Genomic DNA, 27,811 nt, shown 5'->3' on the forward strand with positions numbered 1-27,811 from the left:
CATTACCATCAATTCCTGATAATCTACCATGGCTTGGGTTTGAAGAAATACTTTGAGTTTGAAAGAGAGAGATAGAGAGGTATAAATATAGATAATGACCCTCTAGAATTATAACTCTAAAATCAGAGAGAATCAAAACAGAAGGGAAATGTAGTGACTATCTTTCATAATATTCAGTAGCAAATTATATACTAAACACATAGGGTAAAAAATATACGCCAAAATGTCATAATTGTAGACATGAAAGAGGTTAGTAGTTAATTCCAAGGAGAGGATAAAGGAGTGAGTTTGAAAGAAGTTTCAAATATAATGATAATGTTCCCTTTCTTTAATTCAGTTGATGGGTCACAAGTATTCACTATAAAGTTATTATTTATGCTCCACACTTACTTCACAGAGGATTTTTGTACCTAGGTAATGTTCACTGAAAAGAATAAAAAGGAAAAAAGGATAGCACAAAACAACTTATATTTAGTTTAAAAATGTACAAAAGCAAACAATGTATTAAAAGTATATGTATAGTGTTAAAACCATAACAAAAACAAAGGTCTAACAACACAATTAAATTAGTAGTTGTGAGTAGAGACTAGAATGGTAGTGCAGAGACCACCTGGTTTTCTCTAATGATACAATGTTCTACTCCTAAATGAATAGTGTATGCATGGATATTCAATCTTGTAAAATGTTTCCTTGTATATATATGTCACAAATTGTTTTGATGACTAATTTTAATATTTCACCGTAATATTTTTAAAACAAAACCACTTCAAATAACCCACTGATGCATGTCACACTGGCAGACCAAGACAGTCCTGTTTCTCTTATATTACAGTCAAGTTGCCATGCAACTTAAAATCAATAATAGTCTACCGGAATTACTTTGAAAATACCAGAATTACTTTGAACACACACCACCACTAAAGATAAAAAATTCATCACACCTTCAATAACTCAGCTTGACTATATCACTTTGACTCTAATAGAAAAGCAGAACTGTATTAGGAAGTATGGAATGTGTATAATGAAATATTTGACCTTACACAACTGTGGGAACTGGGAAAATGATGCTGAGAGTCTACTGGAGCTTCAGTCCAAAGGTCAAGCAGAGGTAAGGAAGATGAATTTAGAGAGAGAGCAAGGTCAAGCTGGAATCCATGAAGTCACTTCTCATTGCCACCAGCCTAAAAACTGTTGAAGAAGCTGAAGGAGAATCCAGAGGAAAATAGAGCAGCCGCCTGCCCACCTGCTGCCCCAAGCCAAACAATAAGTAAAAACATGGCTGAACTACCACAGAACCTGATGTTTCTACCCCAACTTTCCGAGCCTGCAAAGAGCGGTGTGACTGCTGCCTCACTTCCACCCTCCACATCTCACACAACACGTCTCCAGTGCCAAACTCTCATGGGAAATTATTTAAGGACGGGAATTCTGGGAAAAATAGTTCAGCCTCAATAAGTTTACACCTTGCAGAATTAACACCTTAATTCTTTCTTGAAAAAAGAAGTCCAGTACTGCACCATGTTCTACTGCAATGTAGGACAGCTTAACACCCAGTCGGTCTCCCCAGTCACCTTGGATTCATCAGTTCATTCTCTAGTGCAGTGGTGCAAACCCCCTTCCTAGACATTTCAGGCTCCCTAGTCTGTGAAATTATTGTCTTTGAATATTAATTATTTTTACAGTGATGCTTAAATTTAAAATTGGGATTTGTATTTTTTTTCCTGTAAAATGTTTGATAAATGTCATTCAGCTATAGTTATGCTTTTTTTTTCTTTGTCTTTTGTCTTTTTAGGGCCACACCTGTGGCATATGGAGGCTTCCAGGCTAGGGGTCTAATGGGAGCTATTGCTGCCATCCTATACCAGAGCCACAGGAACACCAGATCTGATCCGTGTCTGCAGCCTACACCACAGCTCACAGCAACACCGGATCCTTAACCCACTGAGTGAGGTCAGGGATTGAACCCTCAACCTCATGGTTCCTAGCTGGATTCATTTCCACTGTGCCATGACGGGAACTCTCTCTCTCTTTTTTTTTTTTTAGGGCTGCACCGCAGACAAATGGAAGTTTCCAGGCTAGGGGTCAAATCAGAGCTACAGCTGCTGGCCACAGGATCTGAGCCATGTCTGTGACCTATACCACAACTCATGGGAAAGCCAGATCCCTGACTCACTGAGCAAGGCCAGGGATCTAATTCTCATCCTCATGGATTCTAGTCGGATTCATCTTTGCTGAGCCACAATGGGAACTCCTAGTTATACTTTAAATAATCTGTCTTCCAAATGTATATAACTATTTAATTTTAACATATGTAAATTTCTTCTGTGACAGAGTGCTTTGAAATCCTCAAAATAAGTCCTGTTTGCAAATTCCATCACTCATTGCCTGAAGTGCTAGCTGGTAACTAAGTTAGACTTAAAAGGTATTTTTTCCTTTTGATGTAATTATTCATATATGCAAAATAAATACATACCTCTTGTAATAGGAAATAATAAAACAATTTCTAAAAGCAAAGGGATGAGACTAGATTATATAAAAACTTGAAGTTGATATTAACATACCATAAATGATTAATCTTATTAAACTTTTGGTTATTTTTATGCTAGATTTATGTAAATAACTACCAGCCTAAAATTAATCAAATAGAAATGCCATGAATCCACAGAGATGTCTTAGCTTTGAAACTTCCATTTTTGCTAGAGTCAAGTTAGCTAAAGTCAACATAGTAAGTATGTATGATTACCCTTAAGTTTAGTCCATCATTGGCCAACAGTGAGAAATCAGCTGTGTCCTTGGAGGTGTCCTTTATACACACTGGTATGTGATCTGTTATCCTAATGCTTCTGATTGAACCCAAATGAAATAGATTTCTTAGTCAATAGTTTTAGCAATCTCATTCTCTTCTTGCTACCCTTTATCCACATAGAAAGAGAGAGAGGAAGGAAAGAAGGGAAGGAAGGAAGGTGGGGAGGAAGGGAGACATTGTAGGGAAATTAATCCTATTTAGTTCTCATCCAAGCAACTAAATATATATATTTACGTAAATATAAATATATTTTCATATACTTATATTTTTAAAAGGTAACTCAGCCCCTGACTTTCCTTAGTAAGTTCTGTCAAAATGGGGTTAATGTTATTATCCCAAGGTATTTTAGTTGATGCATGTGTGTATTATCTACATAATAATATTTAAAATATCAAGCACTCAGAAATTACTTTCTTATTTTAGGAAAATGATTATTAATTGTGATGAGAAAGTGACTAGAAAAATTATCCATATTTATTCAAAGAAAAATGGACACCCAAAAATGTCAGTCAACCATATATAATAATAATCCAAAAATAACTTTAATCCCTGATATAATATACATGATTTTAGTTGTTATGTTACATGGAAATACTTGTTAATATAGTTTCACATTATACAGAAATGTACATTATATAGAACTTACATCAAATGAGTGAAACAGAGATATCGTGAGGGCCCATAGGGGTTTGAGCATCTTAAAGAAATAAGCATACACCTAAAAGAAGAGATGAATAGGGATGGAATCATTGATCAATTTATTAAGAATAATAATCCCAGTACAGGTTCCTAATAGTATCCAGTATTCTAGTAGGTTTCATTGTTGATTTTCTACCCTTTACGTTGGAAATTGATGTTTAAATTGCCTGCTTGGTTTTTTCTTAGTTTTCATATGAATATTGGCATTCTGATGGAATTCTTCTATCTACATATGCAATAAATAAGAAAAAGCCCCAATCATTCCATTTTTGTTCCAGTGATTGTAAAAGGAAGAAAAATAATTCCACTCATTTTTTAGGGGGGCAGATAGAAGCATCACATACATTATTGCTCATACTTGTAAAGTACAGCCTCATACATGATCACAGGTTTTTTTAGTATCCCGATTGTGGAGTCTGAACAATGTATAATGTAATCTGAAAAAGTATGTCTACTCTGGGCTCAATCCTTTTTCCTCTTACAAGTGAAAAAGAAAATTAATTTAGAAATTTAATAAGCAAAAAAATCTGATTTTCAGAATGTCGAGTTGAAGAGTGTGTGGGCTTTAGATAAATAGAACACCCTAGTACTGAAACTGTAGGGGACATAGATAGAAGTGACAAGTTGCAGGTAACAGTGCTCCCGAATTTTCGGATCTTTCAGTAAGTAAAATAGTGACTTCTAAGCAGATTATTAGCTTAATTATTTCTCAGCTTAAAAAAAAAAAAAACATTCTAAATAATAAGCAAATAAATATGTATCAGATTATTATTATTGATTCAAAAGCTTCAAAGGAGACAGAAAATTCAATGGAATTACAGTAGCAATCCTCTTGATTGTTTGATTTTCTCTTACAGAATTTTAAGGACCACCCAGTCTCTACTTAATACTGGTGGAAACTATATGAGTTTCCAAATCAGCCCAGTTGATCTTTTAATGAGATTTCATGTTAAGATGCTATTAAGATTTCTTAGCTACAAATATGAATACTCCTGTAGGTTTTGTGACCATCATTTCCCTACCTTTTTAAGTCTAATGGCAGACTTTCAGCCTCTGCAGGTCTTATTTTCATGTTTCAGAAAAGATACTTAGAAAAATGAATAGACAGGCCCAGACTTCTTGAGATTTTCTTTAATGGTATTGTTGCTATAGTTACAGCTGAAATGTTACATAAAGTAAATTGCTATTGACAGAAAAATGCTGAGTAGCACAGCAGCATCCCTTTTTGGGGGAGTTTTTACTGCCTTTATTTCCTACTCTCCTCTTAAGATTAATGGATTTTTAGAATGTTGCTTTGAAGCCCTGATGATTTGTTGTTAAAGTAAATGTATTTTATTAATGTGTACTAGCTGACAATTGAGTATACTCTGGTATGTTATGATCAATGTTGAGTTATTTCTTTATATAGTATTTGTTTATCAGAATTGTTCCTACTTAGAGATGAATTTTTTCATGATTTTTATTTTTTCCATTACAGTTGATTTACAGTGTTCTGTCAAGAGATGAATTTTGATATCCTGTATATTAACATTAAAGCACTAAAAATGTGGTTGGTCTCATAGTATAGAGTCTTCTGAATTTATTTAATACATTTATTAATAATATAAATGAAATATAAACTTTTATGTTTATACCATTTATACTGTACTGAAAATAAAATATATTTTAAAAACACAGAGAAACAAATGGAAATGGTCTAAGAGCATTCATAAAAATGACTAGTATGTTTTTGAAAAGTCTCCATAAGATCTGTATTTTTTATTTTACTCTGTAATAAAGTCAGTAATATAATAGAAGTGTCTTCTGTATGTTTATATACTATATATTCATTTTATGATCATCTCACTGTCTTTATAAGGGAGTATTTCAAAGATAAAACCATAACTCATTTGATATTTAGCCTTAAGGCAAAATATGAATAGTCAGGTATTTTACAACTCTTGCTATTATGAAAGAGTTAATTCTATGTCTGGTAAAATTTTTTTAGCTAGTAAAAGTCATATATGGCAGTGATCTATTATGGACTGAATTTTAATATAATTTAAGAAATCTTGCTTAATTCTCTGAACAAGAAACATTATGAGTGTTTAATAATGTTATGTCTAATGATGTTATTAAGGAACCAGGTGTGTGGATAAATTTTTTGGACCTGAAAATATAATACTTCTTAATTAGGTTCCTGAACACAGTGATACAGAAATCTTTTGGATTCTTTTTAATAAAGATTGCCGAAAAATTGTGAACCACAGGTTTTTTTACATCTTCTTATATGGCTATAGAGTGTTTCCCAAGTTGTTTTTTTTGTGTGTGTGAAGCAAATATTCTAGTAATTGTTTGTGTAGTTAATGATGACATGATAAAGATGATGACCTGTATTGTCTTCAGTGAACTTTCTTGAAAATTCATTTTTACTCTTTCAAAACCTGATCATTTTTACTTTTCTCATTTCTACTTTTTTTTTTTTTTTTGTCCTTTCTAGGGCTGCACCCACGGCATATGGAGGTTCCCAGGCTAGGAGTCTAATCTGAGCTGTAGCCGCCGGCCTACACCACAGCCACAGCAACGTGGGCTACACGGCAGCTCAGGGCAACAGCTCACGACAACATCAGATCCTTAACCCACCAAGCGAGGCCAGGGATCTAACCTGCAACCTCATGGTTCCTAGTCTCATTCATTAACCACTGAGCCATGACGGGAACTCCTCTCATTTCTACTTCACATTTCAGCCTAGTCTCTGCCTCTTTCTATTCTCTCTCTTAGTAAACAAAATTTAAGTTTACATATTTAAAGAAATGTAAAAGTTTTGATGCCGTTGTGATTTTCTTCCCCTTTTAATTCCTTAATGATTTTATAACTTCCTCTGCTTGCTGAATTTGTTGACGTTCTAATTTTGATTCTAGAGCTGCAAAAAGAAGAGATACACACATGAAACTACTAATTCCGCATTTCTAGTTGATAAAAAAATGCTTCTGCATGACAAAATTTATCAAGTTTCTTATATTCTAAATGGATTCATCAGACAATCCTATTAAATCTATAGGATTCTTTCAATTTTCCTTCATTTTTTTTAGTTGTATATAACATTTATTTTGATCCACATCTTCTTTCTTCTATTGAATATGAGTTCCTAACTGAATAAACCTTGCACATGTAATTTCCTCAGGGTATATGTACTCCATAGATATAAATAGACTAGATCTATAAGAATAGGTACATAAGTGAATGATCTTATAATTATTTGACATAAGAGTGACAGCAGTTACCAAGTTATTTGGTGACAAATTGTGAAGTAAAAAAAAAATTAGGCTTGGCTTTATAATCTAATTCAAAAAGCAAATAAGTCAGGTAACCAAGAGACCAAGTATAGCAACAGCATATTAAAAATAATTACAGAATAGCAATGATTAAAGATGTTATGTTTAACTGAAGCAGGATGAAAATTTAAGCAAAATATGAATGTAAACTAGCGAATTAGGCTCTCAAGATAAGATCCTTTTTCTCTCAGATTGATGCTATTACCTTCTCTTTGCCTTGTGGATTTTAGTAGTGAATGGTTCATCACTTCTTGGAGGTTTATCAAACATTTATTTATTTATTTATTTATTTATTTATTTATTTATTTATTTTTGTGTTTTTGCCATTTTCTTGGGCTGCCCCCTGTGGCATATGGAGGTTCCCAGGCTAGCGGTCCAATCGGAGCTGCAGCCACCGGCCTACGCCAGAGACACAGCAACGAGGGATCCGAGCTGCGTCTGCAACCTACACCAGAGCTCATGGCAACACCGGATCCTTAACCCACTGAGCAAGGCCAGGGATCGAACCCACAACCTCATGGTTCCTAGTCGGATTCGTTAACCACTGAGCCATGATGGGAACTCCGTCAAACATTATTTTAAATCAGGAAAATGAAGTGTGTACACGACATAATAGATTTAATAGATTATACCTTTTATTATTCTTACCTGATTTTCAAATGTTTGAAAATAATGACTGTACTACCTTAACGTAGTCACTATGTTTATTTTCTTAACGTTTTCCTTCTAACAAGAGCTATGAAACCATTGTAATATCATATGCCCTAAGTAGAAAAAGATAACTTTGTAAGAACAATCTGTCCCCAAAACTCAGATAAAGTGATCATACTTTTATAATTGACAGGAATTTCCAGTAGGATGAAACCTGTACTTCTGGTATCTTAAAAATTCCCTAACTTATTTACCTTAGAATATGCCCTGACTGGAATGCTTAGCACACACCTGCATTTGATTTTTAGAATCCATGTGACAAAACAACACAGTGACACAGCTATTTGTGTCTGTTTTTATTTTCTAAAATGTCAGTCTCTATCCAATCTCTTGGGATAGAACATGATGGAATATAGTATGAGAAAAAGAATGTGTGTGTGTGTGTGTGTGTGTGTGTGTGTGTGTATATATATAAAATCTCTGTGTGTGACTGGGTCACTATGCTGTATAGCAGATATTGGCAAAACACTGTAAATCAGCTATATTTTAATTTTAAAAGTCATTCTAGTCACTTATAATGGAGCATGATGGAGGCAAATGTGAGAAAAAGAATGTATGTATGTATGTGTGACTGGGTCACTTTGCTGTAGAGTAGAAAATTGACAGAACACTGTAAACCAACTATAGTGGGAAAAAAATCATTAAAAAAATTTTTAAAATCATTCTTCCAAAAAAAAGACTTTTTCTAAAGTTAGTATATAGGGTACCCACAAAACACTTTATTGCTACTTAGACATGAAGTTAAGAGGGAATTGGTATTGAATGATCACAAGACAAAAAGCAAGTGAACCCGTAACACATACTGATCTTTTATAGACAGCATTTTACTGAAGTTAAATAACTGACTTCAGTCTTCACTCTTAAATCATCACGTAAGGGTTATAACAGTTTACAGATTGCAAAATAGTCATTATTATTAAACAAAATTTTTGTGTCTTTAAAGAAAATTGAAAGCTGAAATAAGAAATGAATCTTAGATTTCTGATAATATTTTAGAACAATAAGTGATCTTTGTGTTCAACTAATTAAAGCCATGCAGCTAGAAAGAGTGATCCAATATGAATAGCAACTTGAAATTGAACTTCTCAGACAACAGTACAACATATGAACAAAATATTATTTGCATGACTCTCCAGCCATGCACTTTAGAGAACAGGTTCTCATTAAATGGTAACAATTAGAACCTTCATGAATAGCCTTTATTTCTTACATTATACTAGGAATTATATAAGAAAAAGCGCAACATTTATCAATAAGGGGGGGATTCTACAATATAATTGGTCTGACATAATTGGACTCTCGTGAGATCATTTATATGTGTTATCAGAGAATACTTCTCAGTCTTTAATTTGCAAAAGAATTAACCAGCAGTTTATTAAAAAGACATCCTTCTTGTCCAATCCCTAGGATCCCACTAAAATTGTTGTGGTGTAGTCCCTAGAATTTGCGTATCTAAGCACTGCCTCAAGTGATTTGGTGCAGGTGGCCCAGAGATTACTTAGGGACAGAGATATAATGAACTGTTTTAGTTATCAATTGAGAAAACTCTAGGGGAAAAGATATCAAACAAATTGAACTTGTGAATGCTTCTTGTACAGTTGCATGAGAAATATGAATATTATTAAGAATAAAATTATTTTTTAATCTTAAATTACATGGAGAATTATGCACAAGTGATTCTTGAAAACTCTGCGTGTGTCTTGTAAAGTTCTACTCTGGTGGATAGAACTACATTTGACCCAAGGCAAGAGACAAGTGATGATAGGCTAAATCCTAAAAAAAAAAACCTATGATTAATTGGTTGTTAATAGATTACTATGAAATTTAATAGCTTTTGAGTAAAAAATATATGATGAAAACACTCATTTTGAAGACACCAGGCTTAAATATAGTTTTACTTAGAACAAATGCAGATTTTTTTAAATCAAAAAATTAGATATTGCCCTGGGTTTAACTTTTGCATTTTTTTGTTTTTGGTATGATGAGGCAAGTTAATTGCCAGTCTCTAAAGATTCCTCCTATTTTTAGATTTCAAACAGTCTTTTTGCAGTCTTCTTTAAAAGTCATCATTTCATTGATCCAGGAAATAGTTACCCATCTTCTGCATACACAAAAAGCAGCTAGAAATTGCCAAGTGTTAATCTTGGTAAAAGCACCAAAACACACATAATATAATCTTTTAATTTCTGCTTTATTTGCAGATTCAAGAATGGCTTTGTTTAAATTGCCAAACCCAGAGAGCAATATCTGGACAGCTTGGAGATATGGGTAAAATGCCACCTACACAGACAGGACCAAAAGCCTCTCCTATGCCTGTCCCTTCAGAACAACCATCTCAGACAACAGCAGTGCCTGCCCAAGTAAAAGTGAAAAAGAAAGAAGAAGAAAAACCTGAAGTTGAAAAAATCATTACAGAAAAAGTAAAAGAAACACCTTCAGTTGAAAAAATTCCCCCTAAGGAAGTCATGGATCAAATCCAAGGAGAGAGTAAACCAGAGAAAGACAAAACTTTAGCCCCACAAGAAAAAAAGACACCCCCTGAAGACAAAAAGCCACTCTCAGAAGAAAAAAAGCCACCTCTTGAAGAAAAAAAGCCAACCATGAAAGACAAAAAGCCAGCTCCCGAAGACAAAAAATTACCCCCAGGAACAAAAACATCACCTCTTGAGGAGGAGCAGAAATATGACTTACTTAAAACTCGAGTACAGATTGCTGAAGAAAAACCTGAAGGCCAAGTGGTGCCAGAGGCAGTGCAAGAAAAGATACAACCACAGCCCAAGATGGAAGATTTACCATCCAGCAAGCCTCCGAGTTTGCCAAAGGAAGATGGTGGGATGACAACTCAAAAGATGAAACAACAGCCACAGGCAGCAAAGCCTGATACGGTGGAACCTGGGAAGGAAAAAACAGTAAGTTATGTTTTTTTCCTAACTTTGCACAGTCTTACACATTTAATTTACTAATGTCTACCTAAGTACACCGAGTACTAATGGTAATTGTCTAAGTGAAAGTCTTCAACTAATGGCATTTTCAGGTAAGTATAATAGTTGCTTGCTAAAATGAGGAACTTTGACTTTCTGACAGCTTAATCTAATTTAAACCAAGCATAGATATAAAATTTATTTTTCTAGCTTTTATGCCCATCAAATAATTCATGAAAATCTATGGAGTGATGAAGTGTTTCTTGTTTTAAGTGTTTGCTTTTTCTTTCCACCATAAGCATAAAATCACTACCCCCCAACAGGCAATAATATTTGTCCTAAAATTTCTCTTTACTTAACCACTTCATTAAGCAAGACTCACCAAGTTTCTTCTGACCTGAAAGACTTAAGGTGTGGTCAACCATAAAATGATTAAATAATTTTTATTAAAAAAATGTATGGCTAAAATTCAAGAGAAATATTTATGAGAAATAATTTTTAAGTTTAATTTATTATTTAGCATGAAATCAATGTAATAGACTTTGTTTAGAGTTTTATTCAGTGTGTTTAAGATTGAAGGGTTATTTACAATCCAAGCATAATCTGGAATAATATTTATTCTTTTCTCATTCTTTGGTGGGAACTTTTAAGAATACCTCATCTTAACCTATATTTGCACAGGCAATAATATTTTTGGAGGAACTCTGAACAATTTTTGGAGCTGCAGGAGATCTTATATTGTACCTGGTTGAGTAATTTTAATTCACAGATAACAGCAATGACTGGCAGGACAATGAAATGATTTATTGGTATTAAAACTTAATGTTGGAACTCTAATTAGAGCATAGTCCACCCCAACCCTAGTTCAGCTGTTTTTTTGTTTATAGTTTTAACACATGATTACTAACCCACCTCTGGTATGTGGTGCATCACTCATTAAATAAATCCTGGTCTTCCTTTGTTATATGAGTTTATCAGAGTCAGAGAAAGCAGGTACCTGTATATTCTCCATTCTGGTGACTGGATCTCCCTGCCTGCCCCACCCCATCCCCAGCTGCTCTGAGAGAACCACTTTGCAGAACTTGATGCCCTTTACCATTTGTGCCTTTCTGAAACGGTCCCTGGCTTTCATGACCCATTCCTTTTTGTTCTCTTTTCATCTTTCTGATCACCCCTTATGAGGTCTACTTGGACCTACTTGTTACTACTTTGTTTTTTCCAATCTCCGTACGATGAGGTTTTTCCTTGAACTTTGTCTTCTTTCCTCTTAGGGAAACCCTGTGAATAATACCCAAATCTACTTGTACACCTTCTGCTCCTCTTGCATCTTAGATCTGCTTTTTCAAGTACTGAGTATATCATTCCACTTCAGAGCCTCTCTGTAAACTGGAATTCAGTGTTTGAATCCTACCTGCTGCTCTCTATTGAAGCAGTTTCTGCTTCAGACTTTCTGTTTCCTTCTCTCTATAGTAGCAGTACCTGCTTCTGACTTTCTGTTTCTGATAAGGGCACCTTCTGAGAAATCTCAGGTTTCTTCTTTCCCTGCTGGGTTTTCCCTATCACTCTCCTGTGTGTTAGCTTGGATTCCTAAGAATAGTATCCTCCTAATGGCCTTTGTGGCCTTTTACCAGTGATTCAAATAATCCAATCACTAGTCATTAGGCCTTCTCTTTTTCCCATCTCCAGTATATAGTTATAATTATTTTTCAGGGTTCAGATCACGGAACTCTTATCACTCAGATATTTCTAATGATTTTCTCTTGTTTGTTAAATATAATCTAAACAAGAAGTATCTGCATATTTTGGTATTGCACTTTTTATTTTATTCTGCAAAATTATCATTTTTTATCATTTCCTTTTACCACTAATTTTTCTTTTATTTAACAATCTCAATATGTATGTACTTATTTATTTCTAAAGTAAATGTGTGCATTCTTATTAACATAGTATTTGCAATATAAAACATTCAGAAAAACATAAAAGTCAGTGAAACAACTAAAATCACCTAATTAAATATAAATACCTTTGATCTCGGTAAAATATGATTAATAATAGTATTTGAGAGAGAGCATTGATTGTGCTTCAGTATTTGAAAATCTTGTTCTAAAATTCTTTGATAAAGGTCTTTGAAATTCAACTTTTATGTTGTTTGTTTTGGTAGCTTGGTGTTTAGTTTTAATGACTCTCCATAACAGAAAAAGAAAATCCACAGAATATACCAGAAATGAAAGAAGAGTATCGAAGACTGTACTTGCCAAATTTTTTTACCTGTTTGCTAAGTTTGGAATTGAAAACAGTTTTCTTTAACTTGTGAAAATTCCACAAATAAAAGTTAATCTAACTTGGTGCCAATCATTCGTTCTTGCTAACTAGCACAAAATGTGGTGTTTTTTTAATGTATTTTTTTTTAACAAATGACTTTGAAACCCATTGGAATTCTTCATCTAAAAGATTTAAAAACAGATTAAAATATTCTGTATAAAGTTTGTTTGAAAAGGCAGATGTGGCATCTGTTTAAAATGATATGCCATTTTATGGAGCATAATCACGTGATGATTTCCAATTCTGTATCCTCAAAGGATTGTTTCTACATCATCATTCTCTTGAAGAGATAGCTAGTGCTTTTTTGTTTTTGTTTTCTCCAAATACTTGCTAGGTAGTATATTGCTGATAATCAAAGCTTATTTTCTTCCTGAATATATCTAAGTGGTATATTACTAATAGCCTTTACCAAAAAATTCAACAACTTAGGGGTTTTTCCACTTTTTTTAAGAATTAAATCACAGTGTACAACTTTTTAAAATTAATTTCCCATGAGATAATCAGCAACCTTCTGTGGTTAAAATAAATTCATAGTTATTCTCTTAGTATAAAATATTAAAAACAATCTTCAAAATATAAAGTTCTTGTTAGTATACAAGGAGTATCATATCTGTGAAATCCTGAGGCACTCTGCTCAAAACAGGCTTACTTGTAATTGAGGCAGTAATTGAATTTCACTTGCACTGCTGTCTCTGTCATCTTATCCTTTTTAAAAACCAATTTCAGTCAAAAGAGTCACTCTTCAGAATTCGATATACAGTTTCCTTCATTGAAAAAATGTATATACCTTTTTAAACAAATCATTCAATATTGAGCCACTTAGCAGCACACACTAGTAATCCTTTAGGTATTTTATTATTGAAAAAGAAATAGTGGATATTATAAACTGAGCATTTAGAAATGTCTGCACTTTGATTTTATTACTACCAAAGCTTTTGCTACTCACTTTGTTCTAATTATTTTCCCCAAAACTTTCCAGAGTTATTTCTTTGTTCCTTCCAACAATATTTGCTGACAAAGAAATGCAGTTTGATTTGTTACCATATCATTGCCCTGGCAGAAAAATCAAGTTTTCCCAAATGCTGTGTGATGTTTTTTGGCTTTTACTATTAAATAAGACAGGTCAAAAGAAGATTTTAAGTGTTATTTCAATTTATTGAAAGTTTGTAAAGTACTGGAATATTTATTTTCTAATATTATAGTAGTTTATGATCCTGTCATAATGTCACTTGCTATAAATGGCCCAAGCACATTATGTGTTTAGACAAGTTTTGTTATTAGCAATAACATATGTAAATACAGATAACAAATATATTACATTTCCTGGTAATGTCAAACATTTATGGCCTGCTTTGTGTGAGATCTGGTTTAACTTCATCATCATTGCTTTTAACTTGCATTGTTGCTGATGAAACACTTAGAACAATATGAAAAGTATCAGCTTCTTTATTAATGTGTTTTTATGTTTATTGCATTATTAGTATTATCTTTAACACATGATTTTTTTTTTTTTTGCAAGAATATTTTGTCTACCACTTACCTATTACAGGAATCTTGATTTGGTCGAAACTAGGTAATGAAAGCCACAACCCAACAGTAAGCATCAATATAAAAGTGAGCAACTAAAGTGACCGCCTTGCTAGGAATCTTTATAGTATAACTCCCAATTTTCTCCCAGGATTCTTCATAGAACATCTGGCCAACTGACATAAGAAGTGAATGAATAGTGGTGTCAATCCATTTAATGAACATTAGTAAAATGTAATATCTATTTTTGGTTTAAAAATACAATAAGAATCATAAATATTTTCTTCTTGCAGTCCATTAGATCATTTTGCATGCCAGACCAGGTTTTTGCACCCCGTGACAGATACTAACTTCTAAATAGCTAGTTGTCTTTCTCAGCCCTCTGTATGTCTCCACTATAGCTTTTAAGCAACCTAGTATTCTCCATGAGTGAGAAGTAGAAAACCAGCCAAGTGTGACTTTGTGAATTCCCAAAGGAGCTTGTGCTGTCTGCCTTCTGATCCTGCGCTCAGTTCTCTGTGCGCTAGTGCTGTATCCTTTTAGAAAATCCCACCTGGACCTCCCACCTGAACCCCTCTTATCCCTAGTGGCTCTCGCTTCTGCTGCTCAACTCTGTAGACTGATTAGTGTTAAATTAGTTTTTGTTTGAAGTCAGAAAAATACTCGATTTATCTCGTACTGTGTTTTGGGCACTGTGTTAATAAGTTCATTACCTTTAATCCACACAACTCTTGATGAGGTAAATATTATATCTGCTGTAAAAAGGGGGAACTATATTTATTGTACCCAAGATCACAGGACCGGGAAGCGGTAAAGCTAAGATTGTAGTCCATTCTGCTTCTAAAGGCTGGGCTCATCAACACTACACATAGTGCTTTTTCCCCATGACACTTTTGCCACACTGCCTTTTCATTACTATAATTATTCATCCCCCTTAGAAGCAACCATTATAATCCCGAACACTTTGTGTAATTTTTAACTGTGTTTATATATTTATGTTATTGATTCATTTATTTGTCATTTGTGTCATTCCTATTGTTAGAGTATATTGTTTACATTTCTTTTTATGCCATGTCATTTTGTCCCTTCGCTCATTCCTGTCTTTCAGAATGACTTAGGTAGAATTAAAAATTTATCCTGAAATATAATAATTACTTTGAAAGGTACATTCTTCTTTACTTTTTTAGTTCAATATTTTAAAATTGCATGTGGCTACAGAATTCTCTCTTTTTACTTAAATACGTAAACAGACTACTGCTTGTCTAATTCGATATATTACATCAAAATGGTATAGGTCTCTTGATAAAAAACAAAATTTGAACATCCTTTAGCATTACATTAACTTTTATTTGATGACCCAGGGGTTAGTATACAGGTTATATATAGCCATGGTCTATAAAGCACAGCATAATCACAGGACAGAAAATGATGAGGTTTTCTGCAGTAAAAAGGATCCCCATGTACATGGGAGTATCTAATTTTTCTCTCTGGGCCCAGTGAATTTATGGATTTAATCTTATTTAGAGTGTTTGGAACACTCAGACTAGCAATCCATTTTGACCCACATGTTGTATAAATGATTAAAGAATATTCATCCGTTGTTTTACTTTGGCACATTAAAATAAATGAATGACATGGGGAACATTAAGCAGAAATTTAATATTGTGTCCTTTCTTTGTATAGTCTTATATTTCACCAAGAATTCAATTCATAACCCCAATCATATTAAAAAAAAAAAAAACCTTCCATTTACCTTCGACATGGAAGTTTAAAGTTTTAGCATCTGTAAAAGAAGTAGAACCAAGTTTGGCAGTACAAAAGTGCCTTAGTGTTAGACGAGGCCTCAAGGTAGGACACCGTGGGAAGGGTTCATGTGGGTCTGAATTCATCACTGCCTCTCTGACCAGTCTCCCGGTCAATAAATGGCATTGGAATATTGGAAGGAAAAGAATTCTGTGCTCTCTGCTTTTGGTTAGTGAGTAAAAAAATATGAATCTTAAGTTATCTGAAAATTTTGAATAGTTTCCTATATACAAACTTAAAAGGCTCAGGTACCATGATTCTGTATGTGGAGAAAAGTACAGTATGTATAGTCTCAATGTAATGCTGACTAATGCTAAGTGTACTTAGAAAAATACAGGAAAAATGTGTTCCTCAGGGAATTGAAAAATAACATTGTTAATTTTTTTTTAAAAAAGCATGCTTAAATTATGGCTCTTCCTAGTCACTGCCTCGATCTAAGATGACAAACAAAATTCTCATGTGAAGGATCTGTACCTGGAATTTTATTCTTAGGTAATAATTTTAGAGGTCATTCTAAATTGAATTTGTATTAACATGTGAAAATTAAATGGATAATCAATTCCAACTCCTTTTTTTTTTTTTTTTGGTCTTTTCAGGGCCACTCCTGTGGTACATGGAGGTTCCCAGGCTAGGGGTCTAATCGGAGCTATAGCCGCCGGCCTACACCACAGCCATAGCAATGCGGGATCCGAGCTGCATCTGTGACCTACACCCAGCTCATGACAACGCTTGATCCTTAACCCACTGAGTGAGGCCAGGGATCAAACCCGCAACCTCATGGTTCCTAGTCAGATTCGTTAACCACTGAGCCACGACGGGAGCTCTAATTCCTATCTATTGAAATTTAGAAAATAATGCATAAATAAGAAAATTCATTGATATTTAAACAAATGTATAGAAGTGTTGTATCTGTAATCTATGCATTTAATTTAGAAAGAGCCATTGGAAACTATCCGTTTTATTAAATCTTACTATGTTACTATATAGCTTAATAGTCTTCTCAAAAAGCATACAACCACACATTTTTTGAAGCAACTGAGAGAAAATTCCCAATCTTTTAGTCCTAGGAAGTTAGACATTTGATAGAAAATAAACATTCCTTACACAGTTCCTTTGATCATATTCCTCTAGAGTTACAGTACTTCAGTTATCCATTGGAAGTTTTAATAATTAGAGAAAAACAGACCCAACTTATACATTGTGTTTTATATTCTTCTTAGTTCCAGCTACTCTTTCATATTTGATCAAATTATTCCTTCTTTAAAAAAAAGTTATTCATAAAGCAAAGGTTTGTGGTATGAAATCTATAGTAGACCAGTTAACCAACCTGCATGGGTACAATTTGCACTAGAACTTTCTCCCAGGTCTCTCATAAAGGAGAGTGATAGCCATGGAAAGGATAAATGAGTGGACAGATAAGCACCTCAGTATGCTCATCTCTGTTCTGAAGAACAACGTAAAAATATTAGCAGCAGCAAGGGAAATGAGGAATGTGTAGGTACCTTAAAGAGATGGAAGAGCTAGTTGGTGTGTGATTTGGTAGTTAATAAGCTAACAGTAATGAAAACGCAGAAGGTCACTCACCTCTGTTAGGAGAGTTTATACCTATGCTAGTTAGTATGAGAAAAATTGACATTATGAATTTTTTCAATATATCATGGTGCAATAAGTACATGACCAGTCGTTCCTTCTGAATAGTTCAGCCAAATATCCTTTGGTCACCTAACTTTATTTCCTTATTAACCACTCCAAACCGATGACTTAGACCCACAGACCTGTAGAGGAAAATCTGTGCAGAGTTTTGCCACCTTATAATATGGGGAGCAGGTAATTTTCAGTGAAAAATCATCACTGCATCCTTATAGGTAAGTGATGATTGAATCCTGTAAGGAGTGTGGGTGAAAGAGACTAGAACGGAAGTGGCAGGAGGGAGAAGTGGGTAGAAAAGAGGAGGAGAGAAGGAAAGCATGATTACATCGAGAAGGGCACATAAGGGAGAACTGTAGGGTAGGGATTTTGATATTTATGCATCTGAGTCTCTGTCTAATGTATTTTCATTTCTTGGTTATGTTTTCTATGTCTGATCCTAATCCTGTTTTTGTAAAATGTCAGCAGAACTTTCAGAATCCATTGTGTAAAATTATATATAACAATAGTTGCATTTCCTCCTTATATGTATAGTTTTATTATATTGTTATGTTTTATAATATGTGAAGACTTAAAGAATACAAATTACAGCATAAAAATTTGATTATGAAAGATCATTTTCTTGACCGTTTTTTTTTTTTTTCCACAAGTTGCTTAGATACCCTTCCCCTGTGGTTATAATGTTTTCTGTGATTTAGTGAGGAGTGGGAAAACAGACAAGGAAAGAGATAGAAAGCATACTCAACTAAAAAATGTGCTCTGATATTGTGTGGGATGTAAAGAGATGAAAATATCCCTCCACTGTGACCATTCAGAAAGATTCTGTGAGAACACTGCTTCGCCTGTGATTACCTCTTCCGTGTGTATCTCTTAAGAGAAATGAACTAGTTAGTTGGGGGCTTGTCAGCCCAACTAGTCTCACCCCTACAGATAAGTAATTCTTTTCTGGAAAGACAATTCTGAAATAGGCCAGGGAAGTCAATTCTCAGCAAACCAAAGAATAGCCATTGCTTGTTACATTAACATCGTGAAGAATGTATTAGACTGTCTTTTGGAATTGTCATGTTAAAAATTTAGCAAAGGTATTTTACCCTATAATATGTTCAAGATACATCTTTAGTTATGCATAATGAAGAAGATACCCTGAGATGAAAAAGAATGTAAATGAGTATCAAATGAACAACTTTTATATACGAATACTTCATAGCTAAAAGAAGAAGGAGAAATGGGAGAAGGTTGGGGGGAAGAGGAAGACAGAATAAAGGAAGAAAGGAAAGGAATGAAAGCAGAAAAGAAGGAAGAAAGGTTTTGTATGTATATAGTGTTTACATCCTTCAAAGTGTTTTTAAAAAGCAAAGCCTTGATTGAATATCTCTCAAAAATAATTCTTCATGGCAGGTAAGATGAATATCATCACGGTCATGTTACCTGCTTATTTCTGTTAAATAAATTTTTCAGTATTCCATGCAACTTGAAGCCCAGTGGAAAGCCCGCCCTCTGATTCTTTCTTTGACAATCCTCATAAACCAAAAGCATTAATTATGTTAATGGAAACTTACTAACATTTTTCTTCAACCATTTGATCGCTTTCCCAATGTAAATGCACTGAGAAAGATAGTTACATATTTGAAGGCAGATTGTATTGAAATATTGAAGGATAGAACATTAATGAAATAAAATAAGCTATCATTGAGAGTTGATATTTAATTAAACTTAAATTAAAACTAACCTTGATCAGTATGCATCAACTTTTTTTATTTTTGTGCCCATTCAAATATTTTTTAAATACTGTGATATAGTTGAAACATTCCTACAGTTGTTCCTCGATTTGTGATAGTTATTTGAGAGTAATGGAGGGACCATGTTATTAGTTTAACATTTAAGTTTTCCTGTATCTTTTCCTCCCTGCTAGGAAAAGGAAGATGACAAATCAGACACTTCAAGTTCTCAGCAGCCGAAAAGCCCCCAAGGTCTGAGTGACACAGGATATTCTTCTGATGGGATATCAAGTTCACTTGGGGAAATTCCAAGTCTTATTCCCAGTGATGAAAAGGATTTGCTCAAGGGACTCAAAAAGGACTCCTTTTCACAAGAAAGCAGCCCTTCCAGCCCCTCCGATCTGGCGAAGTTAGAAAGCACCGTCCTATCCATTTTGGAAGCTCAGGCAAGTACACTTGTTGAAGAAAAGTCAGAAAAGAAAACACAGTCCCCCGAGGCTTCTCCTGAGCAGCCTAAAGACCAACAGAAAACTCCGAGTTTGGCTGAAACACTGGAATCTGCAGTTTCAGAGGAGAAGCTCAAAGAGAGTCCGGAAGAAAAAGACACTTTTAAAAAAGAGATCCAACAAGATGTTCCTCCTGGAAGGGCCATTGAAGAAAAGCCTGAATTCGTGGATGAGTTGGCCACAAGAAGACAACCTTATGATTCCATTGAAGACAGTAGTGAAAGTGAAAACTCACCTGTTCCACAAAGAAAACGGAGAACTAGTGTCGGTTCATCAAGCAGTGATGATTATAAACAGGAAGATAGTCAAGGATCAGGTGAAGAGGAGGATTTTATTCGAAAGCAAATCATAGAAATGAGTGCTGATGAAGATGCTTCGGGTTCTGAAGATGATGAGTTCATTAGGAACCAGCTCAAAGAGCTCACTAGTAGTCTTGAGAGCCAGAAGAAGGAAGAAGCCAAAGGGAAGGGGAAGGGAGCAGCAGGGAAACACCGGCGACTGACTCGAAAAAGTAGTGCAGGCTTTGATGATGATCCAGGGAGACGCCATTCATGGCATGATGAAGATGATGAGACTTTTGATGAAAGTCCTGAGCTCAAATACAGAGAAACTAAAAGTCAAGAGGGTGAAGAGCTTGTAGTTGCCGGAGGAGGAGGACTCCGCCGATTCAAGACAATTGAACTCAGTAGCACCATAGCAGATAAATATTCTGCAGAGTCATCACAGAAAAAAACAGCCCTGTATTTTGATGAAGAGCCAGAATTAGAAATGGAAAGCCTGACAGACTCTCCAGAAGACAGGTCAAGGGGAGAAGGATCTTCTAGTCTTCATGCTTCCAGCTTTACTCCTGGCACATCCCCTACTTCAGTTTCATCACTTGATGAGGACAGCGACAGTAGCCCGAGTCACAGAAAAGGGGAGACCAAACAGCAACGCAAAGCTCGGCACAGATCACATGGCCCTCTGTTACCCACAATTGAAGATTCTTCAGAGGAAGAAGAATTGAGAGAGGAAGAAGAATTATTGAAGGAGCAAGAAAAGCAGCGGGAATTAGAACAGCAACAAAGAAAGAGTTCTAGTAAGAAGTCAAAGAAAGACAAAGATGAACTTCGGGCTCAGAGAAGGAGGGAAAGACCAAAGACGCCCCCTAGTAATCTCTCTCCCATCGAAGATGCCTCTCCAACTGAAGAATTACGTCAGGCTGCAGAAATGGAGGAGCTACATCGATCTTCTTGTTCTGAGTATTCACCTAGCATAGAGTCAGACCCAGAAGGTTTTGAAATAAGCCCAGAAAAAATAATAGAAGTGCAAAAAGTTTACAAATTGCCCACAGCTGTGTCTTTATACTCCCCGACAGATGAACAGTCTATTATGCAGAAAGAAGGTGGCCAAAAGGCATTAAAAAGTGCTGAAGAGATGTATGAAGAAATGATGCATAAACCCCAGAAATATAAAGCTTTTCCAGCTGCAAATGAACGAGATGAACTGTTTGAAAAAGAGCCTTTGTATGGTGGGATGTTAATAGAGGATTATATTTATGAATCGTTAGTGGAGGACACGTACAATGGTTCGGTGGATGGTAGTCTCCTAATAAGGCAAGAAGAAGAAAATGGATTTTTGCAGCAGAGAGGGAGAGAGCAAAAAATAAGACTTCCAGAACAGATTTATGAAGATCCTATGCAGAAAATCACAGACCTCCAGAAAGAGTTTTATGAGTTAGAGAGCTTACATTCTGTTTTGCCTCAAGAAGACATTGTTTCAAGCTCTTTTATCATCCCAGAAAGTCATGAGATTGTGGATTTGGGTAGTATGGTAACTTCTACTAGTGAAGAAAAAAAATTATTAGATGCTGATGCTGCCTATGAAGAACTCATGAAAAGGCAACAGATGCAGTTGACACCTGGCTCTAGTCCCACCCAGCCTCCCATCAGGGATGATGTTGCAGAGTCCACTATGGACTTTGACAGGGTGCCTGACGCATCTTTGACCTCAAGTGTTCTCTCAGGAGCATCTCTTACAGATTCGACCAGCAGCACAACACTCTCCATCCCAGATGTTAAAATAACCCAGCATTTTTCAGCGGAAGAAATTGAGGATGAATATGTAACTGATTATGCAAGAGAAATTCAAGAGATAATTGCTCATGAATCACTGATTTTGACCTACTCTGAGCCTTCAGAAAGTGCTACATCTGTCCCACCCTCTGACACACCCTCTCTCACATCATCTGTCTCTTCAGTTTGCACCACAGATAGCTCGTCACCCGTCACTACCCTGGATGGCATTACCACAGTTTATACTGAGCCAGTGGACATTGGAACCAAGTTTGAAGACTCTGAGGAAATTTCTTCATCAACATATTTCCCAGGCAGCGTTATAGACTATCCAGAAGAAGTAAGTCTATCTTTAGATCGGACTGCCATCCCTGACGGTAGAACTAGTGCTGATCATATTGTGATTTCCTTATCTGATGCGGAACCTTCTCTCATAGAATCTGTAGGAACTAAACCTGAGGGATTAATTGCTGACACTGGTTCCACTGACTTATCCATATCTGAAAAAGACCTAGTGAGGAAAGCCAAGAAGGAAACAGGGAATGGAGTTATTTTGGAAGTTTTGGAAGCTTACAGAGATACAAGGAAGGAGTCTGAGGCTGAACTAACAAAAATTAGCTTATCTGAAACTGTGTTTGATCAGACACCTTCTTCTGTAATAGTCCTTCCGATGAAGGAGCACGTTTCAATGACGTGCTTTTTATCTGAAGAGGCTTTTGGTCAGGCAAAACCTGCCTCTCAGCTACTATCTGGCACTCCTTCTGTTTCCTCTCTTCCAACTAAAATGCGTCCGTTCCTTCGAAGTTCTTCTTTGGACACATCAGCCCAACCTCCTCCCCCTCCCCCCCCCCCCCCCCACCTCCTCCTCCCCCGCCACCCCCTCCTCCTCCCCCACCTCTTCCTCCACCAACATCACCTAAACCATCTATTCATCCTAAAAAAAAGTTAACGGTTACAGCTCCTGAGACTGCAGCTACTATAGCTACACCTCTAGTTGGTTCTGTTACTATGGTAGAGACCACAGCTGTTCCAAGAAGTAATGGGTCACCTGTAACAAAAATATGTACCACCTCACCTCCTCCTGTTCCTCCTAAACCATCATCAATTCCATCTGGACTTGTATTCACACATAGACCTGAACCAAGCAAACCTCCAGTTGCCCCAAAACCAGCAGTTCCTCAACCTCTAGTAACTACACAGAAACCAACAGATATACACCCTAAACCAACAGGTCTACCTTTAACTTCAAATATGACATTAAATTTAGTGACTTCAACCGATTATAAATTGCCTTCCCCAACCTCCCCACTTTCCCCTCACTCAAACAAGTCTTCACCCAGGTTTTCCAAATCCCTCATGGAAACCTATGTGGTTATCACCTTGCCATCTGAACCTGGGACTCCAACAGATTCTTCAGCTAGTCAAGCTATTACGAGTTGGCCTATGGGATCACCCCCCAAAGATCTGATTTCCATTGAACCCGTATTTTCTGTAGTTCCTCCTATGACAGCTGCAGAAATTTCAAGTTCTTCACAACAAAGCCTGTATTTCTCAGGAGCTTTGGAGACATTTTCTGCTCTCCCTGTCACAACCCTCTCTTCATTTCAAGCAACCCCAACACAGTTTCTCACAACTGAAGTTTCCAAGGCTGAGGTTTCAGTGGCCAGAAGTACAGTCCCTAGCGTTGGTCTCAGCAGCGTCTCTATATCAATTCCTTCAGAGCCACTTGCTCTGGATCACCTGCATTTAGAGAAACATCAGCATAAAGAAAATGTTAAGTTGCAACTTGTTGGTGATGCCATTGATTTGCGTACAGTCCCCAAAGTAGAAGTTCAAGTAACTGAAAAATGTATGGACCTTTCTGCTTCTGCCATGGATGTGAAAAGGCAAACCATGACCAGTGAAATTTATGGGAGACAGATTAGTGCTGTCCAACCGTCTATTATAAATCTCAGTGCAGCCTCATCAGGAGTGACTCCAATATCCCTGGTCACCGAGACAGTGACTGTTGTCACGTGCACAGCTAGTGCAAGTTACACCATGGGCACAGAAAGCCTGGTGGCTATAGACCATGCACCAGCAGCACCACTCCAGCTTACTACATCAAAGCATGCTGAGCCCCCATACAGGGGACCAAGTGGCCAGACCTTTCCTACAGTTAGGGAGGAAGCACCCATAAATTTATCTTTAAGCACTTCAGCACACGCAATCACATCAGCCCTTACAAAACCCATTACTGCACCTCCTGTTGGTGTCACAAATGGATGGACTGACAGCACCACATTCCAAGGGATCACTGATGGGGAAGTAGTGGATCTCAGTACCACAAAGTCTCATAGAACTGTCGTAACAATGGATGAATCTACTTCAAATGTGGTGACCAAAGTAATAGAAGATGATGAAAAACCTGTTGATCTGACAGCAGGAAGAAGAGCTGTGTGCTGTGATGTGGTTTATAAGTTACCTTTTGGCAGGAGCTGCACTGCACAGCAGCCAGCAACAACTCTTCCAGAGGATCGGTTTGGTTATAGGGATGATCACTATCAATATGATCGATCAGGGCCATATGGTTATAGAGGGATTGGGGGAATGAAGCCTTCTATGTCTGACACTAATTTAGCAGAAGCTGGACATTTTTTCTATAAAAGTAAAAATGCTTTTGATTATTCTGGAGGAACTGATGCAGCCGTAGATCTAACTTCAGGGAGAATTACTACAGGTCAGTATGATGTAGCAGCAGACCTTTCCTTCAAATATCATTATGGTGTTCCTCATCTCATTTCAGGATGACATTGTGGTCCCTTTTCCAATTTTGTTACTTTTTATCTTTCTTTGGATGTTTTGGCAAAAGATTTTGGAGTACATGTGCGCTTTTGTTTCTTTTTTTTTATTATTATTTATTCTACCCAAAGTTGCCTGCATGTGCCTGCATGTTCAACATCGCTTTGATTCTGCATCTAAGTAGGTTATCCTGTGGATTTGCATGCAGTCCCGTTCATTATGTTCGTCAAGACTGAAAGGGCTTTCAGACGCAAAAAGCATCATTCATTCTGGGAACTGGACTATAACTCTACCCTGTATTTCAGGTGAGGTAATGGATTATTCAAGCAAGACTACAGGTCCATATCCAGAAACAAGACAAGTCATTTCGGGAGTTGGGATTAGTACCCCACAGTATTCCACAGCAAGAATGACTCCACCACCAGGATCCCAGTATGGTGTGGGGAGTGTTTTGAGGTCATCTAATGGTGTTGTCTATTCTTCAGTAGCAACTCCAATTCCCTCCACATTTGCTATCACCACACAACCTGGCTCCATTTTCAGCACCACCATGAGGGATTTGCCTGGGGTGCACACAACTGACTCAATAACTTCATTGTCTTCCCTGCACCAGAGCCAGCCAATGCCTAGATCATATTTCCTAACAACAGGTGCATCTGAAACAGACGTTGCAGTGACTGGTATTGATATCAGTGCCAGTTTGCAAACCATCACTATGGAAACTCTTACAGCAGAGACAATGGACTCAGTTCCCAGTTTAACCACAGCATCTCAAGTATTTTCTGAAGTAGTCGGAGAGGAGAGTGCACTTTTAATTGTCCCTGAAGAAGATAAACAACAACAGCAACTAGACTTGGAGCGTGAGCTCTTAGAACTGGAGAAAATTAAGCAACAGCGTTTTGCTGAGGAATTGGAGTGGGAACGGCAGGAAATCCAGAGGTTCCGAGAACAGGAAAAGATCATGGTTCAAAAAAAGCTGGAAGAGCTGCAGTCCATGAAGCAGCACCTTCTGTATCAACAAGAAGAAGAGCGGCAGGCTCAGTTCATGATGAGGCAGGAGACATTAGCTCAGCAACAGTTGCAGCTGGAACAGATCCAACAGCTGCAGCAACAGCTTCACCAGCAGCTGGAGGAGCAAAAAATCCGCCAGATCTACCAGTATAACTATGACCCTTCTGGAACTGCCTCTCCACAAACCACTACAGAGCAGGCCATTTTGGAAGGTCAATATGCAGCCCCAGAAGGCGGTCAGTTTTGGGCAACAGAAGATACAACCACCACAGCCTCTGCCGTGGTGGCGATTGAAATACCCCAAAGCCAAGGATGGTACACCGTTCAGTCCGACGGGGTTACTCAGTACATTGCCCCTCCCGGCATCCTGAGTACCGTATCAGAAATACCTCTGACGGACGTTGTTGTGAAAGAGGAGAAACCATCCAAAAAGAGAAGTTCTGGAGCTAAAGTCCGTGGACAGTATGATGAAATGGGGGAAAATCTGGCAGATGACCCCCGCTGCTTTAAAAAGATAGTGGACAGTGGTGTCCAAACAGATGATGAAGACGCGGCGGATCGGAGTTACGTGAGTAGGAGAAGGAGAACTAAAAAGAGCGTTGATACAAGCGTGCAAACAGATGACGAAGATCAGGATGAATGGGATATGCCCACTAGATCAAGGAGGAAAGCTCGTGTAGGGAAATACGGTGACAGCACCACAGAGGCTGACAAGACCAAACCCCTTTCCAAAGTCTCCAGTATAGCAGTTCAAACAGTGGCAGAGATATCTGTGCAAACCGAACCAGTCGGAACCATCAGAACACCTTCAATACGGGCTCGCGTGGATGCCAAGGTAGAAATAATTAAACACATTTCAGCTCCTGAAAAGACTTACAAAGGGGGCAGTTTAGGATGTCAAACAGAAGCAGACTCAGACACACAAAGTCCTCAATATCTGAGCGCCACATCTCCATCCAAAGACAAGAAACGCCCAACACCTTTAGAGATTGGTTACTCAACTCACCTCCGGGCAGATTCCACATTACAGCTGGCTCCTTCCCCACCCAAATCTCCAAAAGTCCTTTATTCACCCATCTCACCACTTTCACCAGGCAAAGCCTTAGAATCAGCCTTTGTACCTTATGAGAAACCCCTCCCTGATGATATAAGTCCACAGAAAGTACTGCATCCAGATATGGCTAAAGTTCCCCCAGCAAGTCCTAAGGCAGCCAAGATGATGCAGCGGTCCATGTCTGACCCCAAGCCTCTGAGTCCAACAGCAGACGAAAGTTCCAGGGCTCCTTTTCAGTATACCGAGGGCTTCACGGTAAGAGTGCTTCTTTTCAGTTAGAAGACAATGGATGCGTTAATGTTAATCATGTGTTTGCAGACATCGGGAGGCAATAAGTCTCCTAGTACCTAATTCTCAATTTCAGTGAAGACTATTTAATTAGAAATTGAAGGGGTGGGAGGGTGATAGAGAAGTATACATCCAGGTAAAAATACAAAAAAAAAAAAAAAACCCCAAAACCCAAACCCATATTATGTGAGACAAAATGAGAAAGGGTTTTTTTTTTTTTATGATTTAATGAGATTGAAAGTTTTGTCAATTTTGTTAATTTTTAAGTCCCCCAAGTGTCAATTATAGGCTGATTTCAGCGAGTATAATTAATATTCTATTCAAATATGATGGAATAAGCATTGAACATAAATAGATAAGGCACAGAATGACCAAAAATTTAAACCCATGGATACTAGAATTCTTTAGTGGGAGGATCCTTGGAGATCTCTTAATAAGTCTGTTCTTCTTTCAGCCAGAATGCTAACCTTTGCTGACCAAAGGAGAGCATTTCTAGTGCAGAAAGTGTAATTTAATCTTCATTGTTCATCCATGCTTATTTTGTTTCTGGCAATTTTCTTGATCTGACCTCAGGTAAACCTATACAGGAGAAAAATTAATGTTTATGTTTCTTCAAATATTAGAGTTTAATTATTTTAAAATATGCCTC

At 36.7% G+C, this 27,811-nt stretch overlaps 1 protein-coding gene across 1 annotated transcript in view; it reads left to right on the forward strand.

The window, feature by feature from the left end:
• The window catches only part of PCLO (piccolo presynaptic cytomatrix protein), a 400,569-nt gene that overhangs the window by 184,528 nt on the left and 188,230 nt on the right, over nucleotides 1–27,811 (forward strand). The window contains 4 exon segments of the mRNA XM_047753722.1: nucleotides 9,732–10,439; nucleotides 19,663–22,869; nucleotides 22,872–24,747; nucleotides 25,115–27,129. Of these exon segments, the coding sequence (XP_047609678.1) occupies nucleotides 9,732–10,439; nucleotides 19,663–22,869; nucleotides 22,872–24,747; nucleotides 25,115–27,129 (7,806 nt within the window).

The sequence above is a fragment of the Phacochoerus africanus genome, chromosome 11, assembly GCF_016906955.1.
Source record: "Phacochoerus africanus isolate WHEZ1 chromosome 11, ROS_Pafr_v1, whole genome shotgun sequence".
Classification (NCBI taxonomy): Eukaryota; Metazoa; Chordata; class Mammalia; order Artiodactyla; family Suidae; genus Phacochoerus; species Phacochoerus africanus.